Here is an 18,653-nt window from a genome sequence, read left to right as displayed (position 1 = left end):
TAACTTGGTTTTATCCTAAGAGGAGTGCTAGCAACACACTCTTTAACAAACACACTCTAACACACTCTCTTCTATTGGTTAAAATTTATATGGGTCCCATAAAAGTTATATATGGGTCCACATTTTTTATCCTAATGTAAAAACCCTAGCCTCCTTTTTCTCTTTCTCTATGAATAATCTCTTCTATTAACGGAGAGATCATTAAAATTAAGATTTTTCATTAGATTTGACACAAATTATGATTTGAGGTTCATAAATTTTATTTTTTGTGAGAAAATTTGAATGAACATCCGCAATACTACCGCATCCGCAATACTACGGCCGCAATTGCGGATGCGGACTGCAATTTAAAACCTTCAGAAGAATTGTTAGTTACAAACTTACAATATTTGCGGTTATTGAAATTTTTAACTTTTCTCTAAAATCATAAAAGCACAATAACAATTATCTTGCTCTCGATGCTTATGATTGCAGATGTTCTCTCTGCTAATAAGAGGGTACGGAACTGGAGAAGGAAACTCATTATCGGTAATATATCAAACTTCCTTACCAAGAATTAGTAAATTATTAAGCATTAAAAGAAGGTCCAAGACTTAGTAATCGACCCCCCAAATAATAATAATAATAACTTCAAAGTAAAAGACACGTTATTATAATTTTTAATTTGGATATATGAATTTCTCAAAAATATTTTAAAAATGAATTCTTAGTATTATTATAGAATTGAATTTTATTTTATAATAATAAAAGTGAATTCTATGAACAGGTGTTGGAAGTGCAGCAATGGCGACAATTTTGATATGCATCATAAGTTGTTGTTTTGGAGGTGAAAATATTGAATGCATCAAAAAGGAAATAGTGAAGAATTTATTAATGCTAGTATTATTAGAACCTCCCATATTAATATTGTCACCCTTCTTGGATTTTGTTTTGAAGGCAACAAAAAAGCTCTCATATATGTTAATATTGTCACCCTACTTGCATACAGGACGTACCACTCGAATTTTACATTTCGACATAAAACCACATAACATTCTTTTAGATGAGAATTTAAATCCAAAGATTTCAGATTTTGGACTTACAAAGCTTTGTCTAAAGAAAAAAAGCATTATTTCGATGTCAGATCAAAGAGGGTCAATGGGGTATATAGCCCCAGAAGTCTGGAATAGACATTTTGGAGGAGTTTCGCACAAGTCTGATGTTTATAGTTATGGAATGATGTTGTTGGAAATGGTTGGAGAGAGGAAAAACATTAATGTCGATGCAAGTCACACAAGTGAAATATACTTTCCTCACTGGGTATACAATAGACTTGAGCTTGGGAATGATTTGAGACCCGATAGGGTAATGGATACGGAAGAAGACGAGATTGCAAGGAGAATGACCATTGTAGGTATGTGGTGTATTCAAACATTTCCTAATGATAGACCTACAATGAGTAAAGTGATTGAAATGTTAGAAGTTAGCATGAATTTGTTGGAAATGCCACCCAAACCATTGCTTTCATCTCCTACAAGATCATCATCAGAATCTGTCTTATCTTAATATTTAAGGATATGTATGTATGTATGTATGTATGTATGTATGTATGTATGTATGTATGTATGTATGTATGTATAAATTTTAATTAGAGTAGAGACCATCTCAACCCTTTTAATCATCTTATAAAGCAAGGGTATCTTTGTCTAAAAAAATTATATATCTTGAATGCAGAATGATGAACAATTGGTCATTTAAATTTTATGTTTTAAATTTATAATTTTAACCTCTTATAATTTTACTAGTTACTAGACATAATATTGTTTTATGATCATAAATACATTGATAACATAGTATCAACTCTGCCCCATTAGACCCTGAAACATTTACACTAAGCCTGATTTGTTTTCTTCACTGCTAGGTAATAATTTAGTGCACATTATTTAGTACACAAAACCTTCAAAGTACTTCTTTCTTCTTTTTGGCTTTGACACATTATTTAGTGCACGCCACTTACAAGCTATGAAGCAATGACATAAACATTGGATACGATTGAAACATCGACTAGGTAATAATTTAAGAAAGTGGAAATATGTAAATGTTCCTAGCTATATGTATTGGTGCCACGTTGAACATGACACGTATTAGACATGTCTTTGATGTAAAGTATCAGTAAGTACTATATAACTTACACAAGTGTAAGTTACAAAAATTATAAAAAGGACTTGTACCTATATATTTCTAAGTAGCTTGCCTATATTATATTAATTTACTATATAATTTGAAGAAATTTAATACTTCTAAAGTTGCCTTGTGGCACCATTGATGTCCCTAGAGCCTGAACTTGAAGGTGTTATGTCTCCATCTGATTGTGAACCTGAGAAGCCAAAAGGATATCCATTTAGAAATGTTGTTGTGGTATTATAGCCTTGATTCAATATTGACCACTCAGAAGAGCCTCCCATTTGTGCATTATTGATTGGTACATAGCTACCAATATTCTCAGTAGATTTGTCACCATAGTAACCATTTTGATGATATGGTGTTACCAATGTTGCTGGATGATTGATTGGATAATGTTCCCCAGTTTGATCACCTATAATTAAGTTCACATTAAGATTAGTAATTTAAAAGGTAATTAAGTATTTGTGAAATTCATAATTAAAAGTTTTTGAGATACATTCTTTTTGATAATTTTGTGGATGAATATCTACATAGTCCTCTAGTTTGAAGTTGTCATGTATGAGATTTGTGCATGTTCACCCTCTTATAAGGTGTGTTTTTTCCTTTTTACATAGTTTGAATTATTGAATTTGATGCCTTCAACAATTCTATGCATTCACACATTTAGCACCGCGGTGATCATTGTACGATTTGTACCAGACAGTAAAAAATTCAATACATAATGCCGAATTTATAATATGGGTCATCTACTCACACAATTCAACGACCACTAACATGCCACGTGCGAAAACGCATGAATTATTGACCACATCAAATCACCGGTTCAAATCATTGTCTAGCGCGGTGCTACTAAACCAACTCACATGAGTACATGATCTTATTTCTACTAAGTAACAACTAACATTTGTTATTTTATAAAAAAATTAAATAAAAAAAAAACTTATGTATATTTGGGCTTATAGATGACAAAAGTGCTTATGATTAATTGAAAATACCTTGGGTTAACAAAGCAATGTTATCATTTAAAACTCTATCAATTTCCTCCAACTCATGCCATTTTGTGTATGCTTCTCTCACCAACATGTCTATATAGCTCTGCAATTATTAAATAGAAATGGCATGGAACCCATTAAAATTAATTAGGCGAATACATAAATTAAACGAATACAAAGTGTGAATCTTTAGTAGATGGTTAATATATTGTACCTTATTGATTTGTCTCATCTCTCTATTGGAAAATTCTTGTCCATTGATATTAGCTTTAATTAATTTGCAAATTGGATTCAAAACAATAACAAATTGAGGTCCACGGTATATATAGATCTTGCTCCCCATTTCACAGGTCATTGCATGCTTTATTGTTACATCCCACATTTTATCTGACATCCCCATGCCCAAAATCTGATTTCAGAAAAAATCACCAATAAAAAATGTAGTAAGTTCATATGATTGTTTAAGAAGTAAGAATTTAATCTACACCAAATAAAATAAATAAATAAGAATATAATTATTTTTTGTGACACCCAAAATGTTACATTGTTACAATATATAAGTTTTTTTTTGTCAAGCTATCTGATGGTGATGGTTAAAATTTTACACATAAGTAGAATGTCCGTAATTCGAACCTCTACTCTTACATATAACAATAGTCATATTATTTGAGTTTTTTTTTTTGAAGGAAGTCATACTATTTGAGTTATGCTCGCGCAGCAGTACAATTTATAAGATAAATAAGGATAACCATATGTTTAGACTCCATTAAAAACAATATAAATTAAACTATAATTTGTTAAAAAAATATAAATTAGACTATATACTCTTATTGAACATTAATTTAATTGTAAATTATTATACCTCTCTTAGCTTATGAGTATCCATAACTGCTAATTTGAGGAAATCTTGCACTGTTTTGATCCCTTTATCAGTCATTTTCTTATGAAAAGCTCCATCTTTCCCAATTTTCTCTAGGCGCCATACATCATCCTCAAGCTTTGGTGGGTGGTGCTTTTTGTACACTTCATATATAATAATGATCAAAACAATGTCAATAAGAAACAAAATTTGTTTTAAAATAAAAGAGAATAAAATAGTACATAATATACTAAATGATGATTTATTTCAAAGACAAATCTACAAAATAAATAAATAATTTAAGCTATTTTGAATATGACAACTTAAACTCCCTATCTAGTCTAGTTATTAATTAAAATTAAAATGCAGTCAGACTTCAGTTAGAAGCTGCTAGCCGTCTAATCAAAATTAAAGCATTGATCTTCATGTAGTTTTAAGTTTCCAAAATAGTAAAAATTTTGACTTTGAATCTAAACAGTCAAATCTCAATCAGACGATCCAGATCTTATTAATTGCATGCAGTCACAGTCTTTGAATGCATTCAATCTGGATCCATTAAAACTAAAACCAGCTCAAGCCGGCCCCTTGTGGTTAAATAAATAAATTTTTATAGTCTACTTTGTTTAACTAAAAGTGGGACCATGGTATTTTAAGGGTAAGAAATGATTTGAAAATAAGAAAAAAATATAAATTAAAACTGAAAGTTGAAAACAAATCGATTTTCAATATTGTTTGTACTTATGATTGCACCTTTGCCATGAAATTGAAAAAATTATTTTGAATTGGTCAGTCAATTAAAAGATTCCCAATGAGAATGTGACTTCTTAGAAAATGAGAGGAACAAAAGCAATCATTCAATGAGAAATTATTTTAATAAAAAAAAATTCCATACATAAAAAACTCCAATGAGAAAATGATTCATAACCAACTTAATTAACTAATTGGTCTTTTTAAGGCAATCCTTTTTTCTCCTTTCCCCATTTCATTTCAAATTTTCAGGAGATTTGGTCTTCTCATGATACTCTCCTTTTGGGCTTTGTACCTATCTTTGTACCTTTTTACCCCTCTTAATATATTATATTGCCATTAAAAAAAAAATCAAATTATTTATTATATAATATACCAAGTTGATGATAAACTTACATTCTCCACGATGATCCTTAACTTTAAATGCCTCAGTCATTCCTTCTTGAATCCTAACACTTTGATTACTCCCATGATGACTCACTTTCACTGCAACTCTAAATTTTCTACTCCTTATCCAACTAGAATTATCAGTGAATTCTATGTCCCCAATTGGTGCAATTCCATCTCTCATAGTAATGTTCATTTCTCCACCAAGCAATGGTCTTTTCCCAGCTCTTTCCTTTACTATGTATTTATTGAATTCCTCATTAGTCCAATTTTCATTTTCATTTTCATCATGTGGAAAATCTCCATCAAGAACAACAATCTCTAGCTTTATAGGGTAAGGAAGACTTGTTGGGACAATTTGGTTATTGTTGGTTTTTTCAACAAGAGTTATGTTGATGGGGTTACCTTCATTGTCAAGTATTCTACTACCTGTGAAAATTGATACTGAGTTAGTTCAGTGATAAGAGTTTAACCACTACAAAAAAAAAAAAATAATGATATTCTAAAATTAGATACAGAAAAAAAAATTCAAAATTTTGAATGATTCACATTAGTTGATTTAAAAGCAGCGACTAAAAGTTGTGGCGAAAATTAATATTTGGAAGCCAAAACTTACTGAAATTTTTTATAACTATTAAAAATGAAATTTAAAATATTTATAGAGATAAAAACATATATAATTGATAAATTAATATGTCAAGTAATATACCTGTGAAAATTGGGAGGGAAAGTCTTTTGTTGAATGAGAGTTGTAAGGTTGGTGGTTGATCACTTGGGGCTTGGATTCTTAATGAAGGTGACCTATTGATGGAACATGGAAAACACCTTCCCAATGCTTTATCCACTTCTTCACTCACCTAACATGAATTATATAATAAATAGTTTTTCATGAGAAAATCAACTACTACATCAAAGTGAAAAACACAAATGTTAGATTTTTAGACAAATTATTGTATTCACTAAAACAAATTTTATGATAATTTAAAATTCTAGCTATATATTACTAGAAGATCGACGAAAATTAGTAACAAAAAATTAAATTTAGTCAGAAATTTCAACAATTTTTCTTGCAAATTTTTGTTTCCAGCTGTTTGTACATTAGAATACAATCCTAGTATTTTTTTTTTTTTTATAAGCAAAGTATATTTATTATAAGGTAGTATAAGGGGTACTCAATCCCTTACAACTCAAAGTCAAAGATTTAAATGCTTTGGATACAACTCATAGGTTCACGACACCAATCCGAAAAAGAATAACTAGAATTTCTACCAAACCGACAACTAAACCACGCCCAAGAACTAAATTTAATATCTTCTACAAGTTGGTAAGCACTTGAGAAAGCTCCATTAAAAATCACATTATTTCTATGTTTCCAAAGATTCCAAATAGTAGTCAACCAAACCAAGTGTCTAACACTCCCTCCTTTATTTGAATGAACCATATCGCTGAACAATTCAAAGTGATTCCAACCTTCTTTGTCGAATGGAAGATAGTTACCCAACTACCCATAAATTGCCTCCCACACTCCCTTACTAAATGGACAGAGAAAGAATAGATGACCACAATACAAATTAAATAAATTAACTACGCACTAACCCTAAATATATGCATGTGTCAATAATGTTATGGTAAATTAAAGCTTGACTTACCACTCTTTTAAGCAAGGGTTCCAAGGCTGCAGCTAAAAGGTTCTCCATGTTTTGCATTTTAATTGTTTTAACTATTACACTGTCAACAAGAATTCAATGAATAATTAAAATGTTTCAAACATAAAAAGTAGTAAATTAAAGTACTAGTAGACTGTACTTTTTTTTTATTAATACTCTAGTTCTCCAGGGAAGGGAACTCAATAAATCAGAGTTTGACTGTGAGTTAAGTAAATCTGATTAAAAATTGTTTCCACCATAAATCGAACTCGAATTCTCTAAAATGATTCGTTCTAGGGGAAACTTATTAACCACTTGAACTCACTATCTTAATTTAAAGTAGATTGTACTTTTATAAATGGATCAGACAATCAAAGTATTAAAGATTTTCAAGTAAAGAGCTTGAAAAGTGTATTTAATAAAAAAGTTCATACGAAGCTAAAGAAGGTGTAGTAGGTTTCATTCGTTTGCCGTTTGAATTATCTTGATCTTGATCTTGATCTTGATCATCAGAATCATCAAAAAACCTTTTAGTAGCCATTTTTACAAAAGTGTTATGAAGCAATGAGTTAGAAAGATGAAATTTTATTTTAGGTAAGAGTACTAGAGAAGCAAATGTTGTACAATAGGTTTCTATTTATATTCAAAATATTGAATAGACTTTAGAATTGAAATACGTATTAAAATAATAAAGATAAAGTAATACTCCGAAGCTTCTTAGAATGTCGGAGGAAACATCCAAGAAAATAGCATATGTAGCCCAAAATTAACAATGTTGTTGAGTTGAATATATGATGTGCTTTGTCATTTGATGTACGACTTTTCATCAAGGAGTCCACAAGACTCGAACGCTATCTATCTATAGCATTCTATCAATAAATATTATAAATTACATACTAAATTTCATTATTATTATTTTTTGTTTTCACCCTCTGGTTCCTAGGAGAAGAGAGCACCAGTAGTCCAGAGTTCGGGGCGAGTTCTGGCATCAAGTGGTTCTAGTCCCCTCCCAAATGCAGTTGTGGGGATCGAACTGTGGTTCTCCCTACCAAGTTCAGCGTCAATCACCACTTAACCAACTAACATTTAGTTAAATTTCATTATTTGATCAAATATAATAATAACATTTATTTATTGATCTCTTAATGAAAATTACCGAATCTGGATCGACTGTTGTAGCTAGTTGCATCACGCAGTTGCATGCAGTAAGCAATCTCAGACGTGGGTTTATGATCGAGCGGATCAAATTAATTTACTGTTCATTTAACATTGTAATATAATATTTGATTTCATCTATTTATTCAACAGTCACTGCATCAATGCAGTAACCGTGACCGCGTAAATATCCAATTCCAGAAACAGTATAGTACAGTACTATTTTATGTGCGTACGTTATTAGAAAAAGTCTCATTTCTATCAAATATTGATCATTGCGGAAAATACAAGTCCAAGAGAAAATAAATTACCTAAGACAAATTTAGAGATGAAAAAGAAATTGTGCATGTAATTAATTTTATCTATTAGTATTACTTGTGATGTTAAAATTATAGATGAAATTGTTACGTTCTTATTTTGTCCATTGATTAATTGTTATGGAATAAGGTATGATTTTATTTTTTTGAAGGCTATATGATCTTATTTTGTACCCAAAAAAAGGTACGATCTTATTTTTATATACCATCATTTGATTCTAAGGTTTTTTATTTGTCATCACATATATGTTAATTTTTACCATAAAAACAAAACATCAATTATTTTTCATTACGTTGCTTAATTTCAGCATGTTATGTTTGTCTTCTTTATGGTATGACGGGTTTAGTCAAACTGTATATGTTTCTAGGAAGGATCAAATACGTGTTATGGCAATTCGATCTAAAATATATATTTTTTGTTATCTTCTTCACCAAGCCTTTGAATGTTGAGGTATACCAACAAGAAACTCACTTGTAATTACTTAGCTGCAAATTAATTTATTATTATTATCTATAAATTCAACTTGTATTGTTGGTGAAATATTTATCTATAAATTCGCAACGGACGTGTTATGTGATGTATTTTGAATTTTGATTGAATTTATAGATATTTTTGTCCAAATTGTTTAACAAAGTATTAAAGTAGAGGCGATCATCACCTTACAAACTGGATTGTAAGGATGAATTAGATCTAATCTAAGATAATATCAGAGCCTCTCCACGATATGTTTGGCCGAGTATTATGTTAGCTTCAAACTACCATAGTTGGTAGTCTAGTTCTTTTCTTAGTTTGAGCCTTGTATGATTTGTTTATATTTGGATTACTTGACTCTTTGTAAACTTTTGTAGTCTACCTCGGTACGTCTTGTGTTGGGGGAACTGTTTTATGTTAATATATCTCATTTTGGATTGTTAAAAAAAAAAAGAAGCGATCATCGTCTTACAAGCTGGATTGTAAGGATGAGTTAGATCCAATCTAAGATGGTATTAGAGTCTCTCCACGATCCGTTTGGCCATCTCCTGTTAGGTTTCTGATTGAGTCATCCACCATTTATTCAAACAAATTCAAAGAGGATATTTACTTTTGTCACCCTACAAGTTACTCGTGCGCCCTATACGTTTCTTGTTTTACCCTTCCGCTACTTAAGTAGCAGAACGGACGACGGTCAAGTCTCCTACCTTAGTCAAAGGTATGACAAGTGGCCAATTTTGATTGGCCACTTATGTTTTTCTGCTTCTTTTTTTACTTATTTTGTTTAGTTTGTTTAGTTTTTCTCATTGGCTGAGTTTTTCTTCAGCTAATCAACGAGGGACTTGTTGTGTCCAAATTGGATATGATACGACTACCTGAAACAAAATCTACCAAGCTTTCATTTAGGGTCACACATATGGGACTCTCCCATACACAATGGGACTGTCCAAATTATTATGAATTTGTTGGATAAAAAAATATTTGATAGTTGATAAAAAAACTTATGACGTATAAATTATAAGGCAGTTATTTTGATCAAACTTATGTCCCCTAAAATTTGGAAATAGGCAAATATCACCCTGATATTGCAAAACGTCAATCAAATTGCCCCTGTTCCGTTTTCTCCGTCTATTTTGATGAGGAAAAGATGGGGAGACAAGAATTAATAAAGAGTATGATGTTAGTGATTGGTGTTTCTTGTCCGATTATGAATCTGATGACTCATATTGGTCTATCATCACCAGAATCATCCTTATCATCATTATCATTTCTTGTCATGATTCTCTCATTTGCACTAAATAACATTCATTTTATTCTCTAACTTATAACATTCATTTTATTTTTGGACAATTAATACTTGATTCAAAAATTTAAGGACAATTAATCTTTAATTTTTTTTCCAAAAAAAACAAATCTTTAATTTTGAATTTGTGAATTTGAAATAGTATCATTTAGTGACCATTGAATTGGTCTCCTTCCTAATATATTTCTTTGCTTTAAATATATACGTACAGTACCAATAATTTTCTATCCCTTCTCTTTTTTTTCTTTCTTTTGGTTTCTAATAATTCTAATTTCTGATTTTATTTTTTTCATTTTTTGTTTCTTTTGCAGGAATTGCTGAACTATTCCACACAACAGTACAACACCACAAATATACTAACGGTAGTTTATCATCGACTATCACAATTTTCCTCATTTTTTATTTTTGTATTTTTTTATTATTATTTGTCCATAAAAATTATGCTAATTTCTTCTTTCTTTTTTGACGAGAAGTGTATTTCTTTGTAGCATTTTGTTGTTTGCATGTGTGCTATGTATGCCTAATTATGGGTTGATTTATTATTTTTTTTTTTTAAAAAAGGATTGATTTTTCAATTTTATATCGGTAGTCTTTTTTTAACAGTTATGGGTTGATTTTGCCATTGAATGATTTTGTTAGAATTGAGAGTTGTGATTCGACACAATACTAGGATCTGAAAAAAAAAATCATATTGAGATGACAAAGGTTAAGAATCTGGCGTAATAGGCAGCTTATGATTTTTTTGATCAATATATAAATAGTTTATTATAATTTTCCTTTATTGAATTAAGTATGTCTTTTTATGTCATTTTACATTTATCAAGCAGTTCAACAGCTAATTTTACTAAATACTTCAATTAGTTTATTAGTCATCTATCAGCTATCAGCTATCAACTATAAGCTATAAGCTAGCTTATTAGCTAACCGTTAATTTTACCAAACAGAACTTAATTTTTTTTTGGTTAATTGGTCATTTATTTCAATTAGGTGTTTATATTGTTTTTCAAAAATGTGTCCAATCATTCTCATCAGAGCACCTGTCTATGATTCAGTAATTCATATTACTAGACAAAAAGAAGATTGGTGTTTTTTTTGCCAAGGTTATTAGAATATGTAAGTCAATAGAGTTGAAAGAGGTGCCAAGATACTAGACATACTAGACAAATTTTGTTTATTGTATTTTTTAGTTTATATATTTTTAACATATTGTTTGTGTTGTTTTTTTAATTCAGGGATATAAGATTCAAGGAACTATAGGTAGCTAGAGAACTTGGTGCTAATTTCGCCAATGTGGTGAAGGAATATAATATTTATGTTATGTACAAGAATTTAATAATCTTGAAGTTTTGAACAAATGCATATAAGTATATTCTGTACTTCACCAACGATACTAAAGTCAAATGTGTCAATAATGAGTTTTTACCTATTTATTCTTATTTCTTCACATACCCTGGCGAGTTCGTAAACCATAATTACAACTCAGTAGTTTTGGTTGTTGAGTCTTATTTCTTCACACACCCTAGGGAGTTCGCAAACCATAATTACAACTCAGTTCGTAAACTGCATCATGGACACATTTGACTTTTGTATCGTTGGTGAAGTTCAGGATATACTTGTGTGCATTTGTTCGAACTTCAAGATCATTAAGTTTCACTTTAAAATTGTACATGACATAAACATTATCTTCCTTCACAACATTGACGAATTTAGTCTCTATCTATAGTTGCTTGAATCTTATGACCCTGAATTAAAAAAACAACACAAACAATGTTAGAAAATATACAAAATAAAAAATACAATAAACAAAATTTTTCCAGTATTTTGGATATCTTGGCTAATCACATAGCAATTCATTAAAACCAAATCAGTTATCACCTCTTAAGCATGTTCTTTCAACTCTATTAACTTCCATAACCTAATAACTTTGGCAAAAAAACATCAATCTTCTTTTTGGCAAGTACTATCAATTACTGAATCAATGGCAGGTGCTGTGATGGGAATAATTCGACACATTTTTGAAAAACGATATAAACACCTGATTGAAATAAATTGGTTAGTTAACCAAACCAAGACTTATCAGATTCGACTAATGAGTAATTGTATGGCTGAATACAACACTATTTATATAGAGATAATGTCATTATGATTTCATTGAATCCTAATGAACTAGGAATACTGTTCTAAAGTTTATGTCACTGAATCATGATGAATTATAGGTCTTCTTTGATGGTTCTTTGATGGATTCTTGTGACATTCAATGTTTCTATTTCATTTTAATTGATTAATTACTTGTGTTAGGGTAATTTAAGAACTAGATTTAAACCTCAATGATTTTTTAGGAGAGGATTTAGCATTAGTTCTTTCGTTAGAGCAGGGACGGAGGCACATACATTAGAGTGGGGGCATAAGCCTCCACTAAGTTTGCAGGTTTTTTTTTTTATAGCATGTATGTATTCACACTTTTAGTAGTTATGCCACATCAATTTATCATTCATCCAATAGAAAGTTGGTATGAGTCTAAATCTTGTTCACACCTTTTCTTTTGGTTTTTTAATCTTCTAGTTGTTAGGAGAAACAAGTCTCAGTAATTTAGAATTCGACTACAAAATAAGTAAGTCTGACCAAAAATTGTTCCCACTAGGAAACGAATTTGGGTTCTCCCAAACAATTTATCTTAGGGGCTCAATAACCACTTGAGTTCAATATTTTTGTTAGAGAAAGTTGTTTTTATTGAGATTGAAAATGAGAAAAACCATTCAATATTTTTAAAATATAGCAGGTCGTAGAGAACATTTGTGATGGGTATTTATATTCTAAAAAATCAAATATAAAATAAATTTAATGCTTCGCATTTATATATATAGTGCCCCCTCTATTTAAAATTTCTGGCTCCGTCACTGCGTTAGAGTGTGAACTAAAAAATCTTAGCCAAATCATTAGTTCAATGTTATATGATTGATTGAATTGCAACAATCCCAAGTTGATTGAATTGTTTTGTTTATGAATCTCAAAATTCTGTTGATGTAACTTTTCTCGGTAATTTGCACTAACATATCAAAAGCCTAATAAATATGAAAACATAACATGATAACATAGGGTGTGCAATGTGCATCTGATTGGTTATGTGAGTATTATTCTAAAATTGATGATTTTGTGGTTGATGCAGTATGTTGCCAGGGGCGGCCTAGGCCCATGTGCGACATGGGCGTGGCATAAGGTCACTTAAAAATGAGGGTCACAAAAAAAAAATTATAGGGTAGTAGTATTAGTAAGTTAAGGGGTGTAAAAATTAATTATTTATGTTAGAAAATGTTGTAAGGGCAGTAAGACCCAACCCAACCAGTTTTCCTAAGGGAAAAAAAAAAGCAGTCAAGACAAGCCTATCTTCTTGCGCGATGGTTTTTTTTATAAAAAAAGTTACGTTTTTTTTTATTAAAGACTCACTTTCATATTTCGCACAGAGCCTCCAAAAACTCGGAGACGCCACTATATATTGCATCATTGGCCGGAGCTCTTATGTAAATGTCTTGGCCGGAGACGCCACTATATATTGTAAATGTCTTATACCAATAATGAGAAAAAAAAAGAATAGTTTTTTTCACATATTTTCTCTTTCCAAAGAATAATATATTCACATACTATGAAAAAGATAAAAAAAAACTCTAACCAATTGAAAAAAGAAAGTGCTAAAGTCTAAGTTCTTCTAAATTTATTACATAAATCAATGAATATAATGGTTCAGCTAGGATGAAAAAAAAGTAGCACAAATGAATATGATCAATACATTATACATATATGTACAATGTAAAGTCAATTGAATTGCATCAACTTCGGAGCAAATCTAAGCAATCTATCCAAAGCATGAGGAGTGAATTTCCTAGCAAACAAATGACAAACATTTGTTATCTTTCCATTGTACTCACAACTACTTCCAAACCTTAACCTCTCCAAAAAATCAATAGTCACATGTGGTCTAATAAACTTTGAAGGATGGGGTCCACCTTTTGACCAATCAACCCAAGTCAATGTCCTATTAGAATTTCTCTTCCAAAATTTGATACTAACCAATGTTGGTAAATAATGTTCATCACTATAACATGGAGGGTTGCAAAATTTCTTGAACATAGAAAAATATAAGTTATCAGAAACTATATTAAGAGCTATGTTACGATCAATTTGAAACCATTGTGACCCTTTTCTCCATTGTGAAAGTTTAATCAATGGTTTCATTTTGTTGTTGTATCTTCCACGTCCTACATTACCTTCGATATCATTAGCTTCAATAAAAGTTTTCTTTGAGTTCATTAGATAATTGTAGATTGTGGTGAAATTGAACAATGGTATGCATGATTCTGAAAGTAATACAAAACGTTGATTTGAGAAATCAAGTAATGCATTTGCTAGTAAACGCCTCTCAGCTTCTATCATGCTATTCTCACCCCACTTTACCTCCTGCATGAACAAATTGTATGTGAAAAAATCATATTGATTCTAATCTTTGAAATATAGAAAAAGTTATTGCGCACAAATGTGAAGACTAATTCTTCAAAATAATTGAAATTTATGTCTTTTTATAAGGACTAAAGTAATATTCTTATGTTTTATGTATTAAGTATTTCAAAATATTATAAGGATTAAATCACAATATCCACGATTAAAAGCATGTAAGAAAGAAGAGTTTTAAAGGGTTTTGAATTGCCTGCTGCTGCAGGCAGTCATGTAGTTAGAGAATATATGGGCGTCGTCTGAATAAGATCAAATGGTCCAAATATAATGTAGTCATACAATCTAATTAAATCTTCTTTATATTTGGACCATTCGATCTTAATCGGACAGTCAGATATTCCCTAACTGCATGTAATCTAGCTTAGTAAAACAAAACATAACATAGTACAAAAAGTTAAGAATCTCTTATTTGTCATCCTAGAATAAAAGTTTTTAAGATGAGTAAATGGGCCACCAATATAGAATGGGTTAATGTCCTAGAATGTACAAAATTTGGCTTAAGCCACTTGTAACAACTCTTTGATGATTAAACCAAAAGATAAGACATGATCAATAAGTTGGTGACGAGGAATGAAAAATTCTTTAATTGACATTATTGTGCAGTATACTAAATTATTGAAAATTTTCAGCTATTTTAGATTTTTGTACTTGGGCTCTTACAATAAAACAAGTTAATGTATACCCTCTTGTTAGTATATAGTGTATAGATTAAATGTGTATGATGTGTGCAACTCTTTCTAATTAATACATAAGTTGCTCTCTAAAAGAAAATGTTTTAGCAAAAAGATAAATTTTATTTTGTCCTTAGATTCTTTTTTACAAATGCAAGAGACAAAAGAGAAAGAACATGAAGAAAGGAATTGTGAAAAAATTGATGTGTGTAGAAAAGTGAGTTTAAAAATGAAGAATGGAATTTTTTTTGGGAGCTGGAAATTAAAAAGGAGTGGAATCAAAGAAAAGTATGCATCACCATTTTGCTTTAACTATTTTTGAAGCAACCAGAAAAGAATATTAAAAAATTACCATCTACATGTATGTTGAGTGTTGACCATGAATATTAACAAAATTCATAGTTATTTTCAAGTCCTATAAAATTAATGTAAAAACTGTACACATAAATCATAATATGTAAAACTAGATGTTTTTTAAGTTAGCACCTTTATTAAAATATTAATAAAAAAGATTTATGACATATTGTTGAATATGCTTAGATTCCTAAGATTATAAAATAAAATTACAGAATTGTTGCAATGCACTTGAACTAAAATTTGAAAACATGTTAGTACTATTTTGAATATAAGATACAAAAATTCATGCCATATATACACATAATAACACAAGGTGAGGAAATTAATCTTCTTATTTCATTTTTAGGTTATTTCTAAAACTCTTCACAGCTGTTTAAAACTCTTTTTATGCCATATAGATAGATAGAAAATAAATTTTCTTTTATTATAAATTAACAGCTGTTTACCAAAATCATCAATAAATCGATTTATTGGAGAGAAAAAATTATTGAGTTACCATTTTATTTTAATAATAACTAATATTTTCATTCATGTATTTTTTTAAGTTTTTAAAATGGTAAATATCCAAAATTGACCTTGGAAAAACAAATACTTGTTTAGTCAAAATAGTTCCCCTAATAAAAAGTAAAGTTCTTTGTACCAAAAAATATATAGTAAAGAACTTCTCTGTACCAAAAATAAATAAATGATATATAAAAAGGTTTTAAAAAATATTTAAATATTAAATATATAGGGTAAATACCCAAATTTGACCTTTTAAAATCAAAGTCCTATTTGGTCAAAATAGTCCCTAATAAACGTCAAGAAGTTTATTACAAAAAAAAAGTCAAGTTTCTGTTACCAAAAAATTTATAACAAAAAATGTCAAACAGTTTCAGAACAAAATATAAAAAGAAGTCAAGAACTTTTTTGTACCATAACAAAAAGAAAACATGTTCTTCATACCGATTTACATCTAATTTCAAGAATTTATATAATAAGAAAAAAGAGAGAACAAAAAGTCGTTCCAAAATTGACTAATATGACCTTTGACAATCACATTAATATTTTCCTTTTTTAATCTCTATAAATGAAATTAGTATTTTTCTTTTTTTAAGGAACAATTTGAGTATTTACACTAAATTGAAAAATTCTAAAATTCTTGTAACCAAAAAAAAAAAAAAAAATTCTAAAATTCTTAGAGGAAAAGAGAATACATACCTTGCTAGGGATTCTACGGCCATAAAAGATAGAGGTTTGATCATAAACCGTTTCATTAAAAGAAGGATTTGGATGAATGTAGATTGAATACAACCCTTCATTACCTTTAAAGAATTTCTCCCAAAATGGAGCCAATAAAACACCACCTTTTGTCAAAAACATAAATGCAACCTTTGGTGTTTGTTTGAATGGTGTTTTATGAATCATAGGAATCATAGTAGCTCTCCAAAATAATTCATCTTCATTCATATCATGCATAGCCATTGGAATCTTCAAAAAATCTTCTAACCCATTTGAACTAGGGTTAGTAATAGTAGTGTTGGTAATAACCAAATTATTTTGATTGATAGCAATTTTTGTTAGGTTATTTGATGGATTTGAGATGTTTGATGAGATTGGAGGTGTAGGAGGTAAATGAGGGGGTGGATTAGAGATAAAAGATGGATCTTGAAATTGTTGGAATTGAAAGTTGAATGAAAAATTTTTGACACAAAAAGTGAGTGTGATACCTATGACTAAACCACAACCAAATACTAGAATATGACCAAAGAAATTGAAAAGATATAATTGAGCATTGAAAAAGTTTAGATATTGTTGATCCTTATTGTTGCTCTTCATGGTCATGACACAAAAAAAATAAAAATAAAAGAAGTAAAGAAAAAGAAAAAAGATGGAATTTGGAAGAGAATTTGTATAGCAAGGATAAATAAATAGAATAGGATGAATGAATGAATTTGTGTAGAAGTGAAAGTGATGGGTTTTTATAAACACTTATGTGTGAGAGAGAATCGATGAAGCTTTATTCTTTCCTTAAATTGATACCAAAACAATACTAATAGTTTTGTGTATTTTATTATTTTAAGTATTTATATGAGCTGGGACAGAATTAAAAGTTGTATTCTTTTACGTTATGAACTGTGAAACATAAAAGGTTGTAAAATAGGGGAATGTTTTGATTTCGATGAAGATAAACAAAAATTTGTCATGGAGACAACATTCCCCTATCTTATGTAAAAAAAAATATATATCTTGTGTTATGGTAAGTTTGTTAATAAAAGATTTTTTCCCTAAAAAAACATCTCTTATGTTATGGTAATTTTGTTAAGGACAAAACTTATGTGCAGTTTCATAAGTCCTGTTTTTACGGTTATCCAATGTTAACATAACACGTGTACTTTTTGTTCTTTATCATTTAACCCTTAAACTTGAAGAACTCACGTCGTCAAAACCCATCATCACTATTGTTGCTGATCTCTGCTTTTACGGCTCTGCCACCGACGCTCACACAGTCTCACACACTACAAGAAAACATAATATTACTGACCAAACTTATTGAGGGCTTTTAGCCCTCAGTAATGCATTTGTGGGTTATTGAAGGCTAGGAGCCGTCAGTATTGCTTCTTGAAGAACGAAATAATTTAAAACGGTACTATTACGCATTAGTGACGGTGTCAGGCCGTCAGTAATGCATGCGAAATTAAGACGGTGCCAGGCCGTCAGTAAATATATAGCCGTTGCGCAATTAAGACGGTCCTGGGCCGTCAGTAATGTAGACAGCAATTACGACGGTCCCAGGCCGTCAGTAATGTTATGGACCGTTGCACAATTAAGACGGATTATGGCCGTCAGTAAGGCGTATTTGAATTTTAAATTCCAACGGTTGTATATTACTACTCCTATATATTACTACTCCTTCACTTCATTTTTTCATTTCCATTCTCTCTCTAAATTTTCTCTAACTTCTCTCTTAAATTTTCTCTAATTTCATACTTTCAACTTAATCTCCATACAAAAAGTGGTAAGTGTTTGTGTTTTACTTTTACGAATTTAAAATTTTTGTTTTGTTATTTAAATGTATATGTTCTAATATTTGTTGTT

At 30.0% G+C, this 18,653-nt stretch overlaps 2 protein-coding genes and 1 pseudogene across 2 annotated transcripts; 1 reads left to right on the top strand and 2 right to left on the bottom strand.

The window, feature by feature from the left end:
- The first annotated feature begins 839 nt into the window (after positions 1–839).
- On the top strand, positions 840–1,545 carry LOC123884427 (annotated as a pseudogene).
- Positions 1,546–1,995: 450 nt separating this feature from the next.
- On the bottom strand, positions 1,996–7,382 carry LOC123887350 (protein SAR DEFICIENT 1). The gene is made up of 8 exons (XM_045936655.1): positions 7,229–7,382; positions 6,798–6,876; positions 5,858–6,005; positions 5,158–5,577; positions 4,018–4,178; positions 3,370–3,564; positions 3,159–3,258; positions 1,996–2,575 (listed from the first exon to the last, which is right to left on the bottom strand). The coding sequence occupies exons 1-8, from the start codon at positions 7,333–7,335 to the stop codon at positions 2,280–2,282; spliced, it is 1,506 nt and encodes a 501-aa protein (XP_045792611.1). The 5' UTR covers positions 7,336–7,382; the 3' UTR covers positions 1,996–2,279.
- Positions 7,383–13,616: 6,234 nt separating this feature from the next.
- LOC123887349 (glycosyltransferase BC10-like) lies at positions 13,617–17,554 on the bottom strand. Its single transcript, XM_045936654.1, has 2 exons — positions 16,776–17,554; positions 13,617–14,493 (listed from the first exon to the last, which is right to left on the bottom strand). Exons 1-2 carry the CDS (start codon positions 17,397–17,399, stop codon positions 13,852–13,854), a joined length of 1,266 nt encoding a protein of 421 aa, XP_045792610.1. The 5' UTR covers positions 17,400–17,554; the 3' UTR covers positions 13,617–13,851.
- Between the last annotated feature and the right edge of the window lie 1,099 nt (positions 17,555–18,653).

This window comes from Trifolium pratense, linkage group LG5 (assembly GCF_020283565.1).
Source record: "Trifolium pratense cultivar HEN17-A07 linkage group LG5, ARS_RC_1.1, whole genome shotgun sequence".
NCBI lineage: Eukaryota > Viridiplantae > Streptophyta > Magnoliopsida > Fabales > Fabaceae > Trifolium > Trifolium pratense.
The sequence above is the reverse complement of the archived record's forward strand: the minus strand, read 5'-3'. Positions and strand labels throughout refer to the sequence as shown.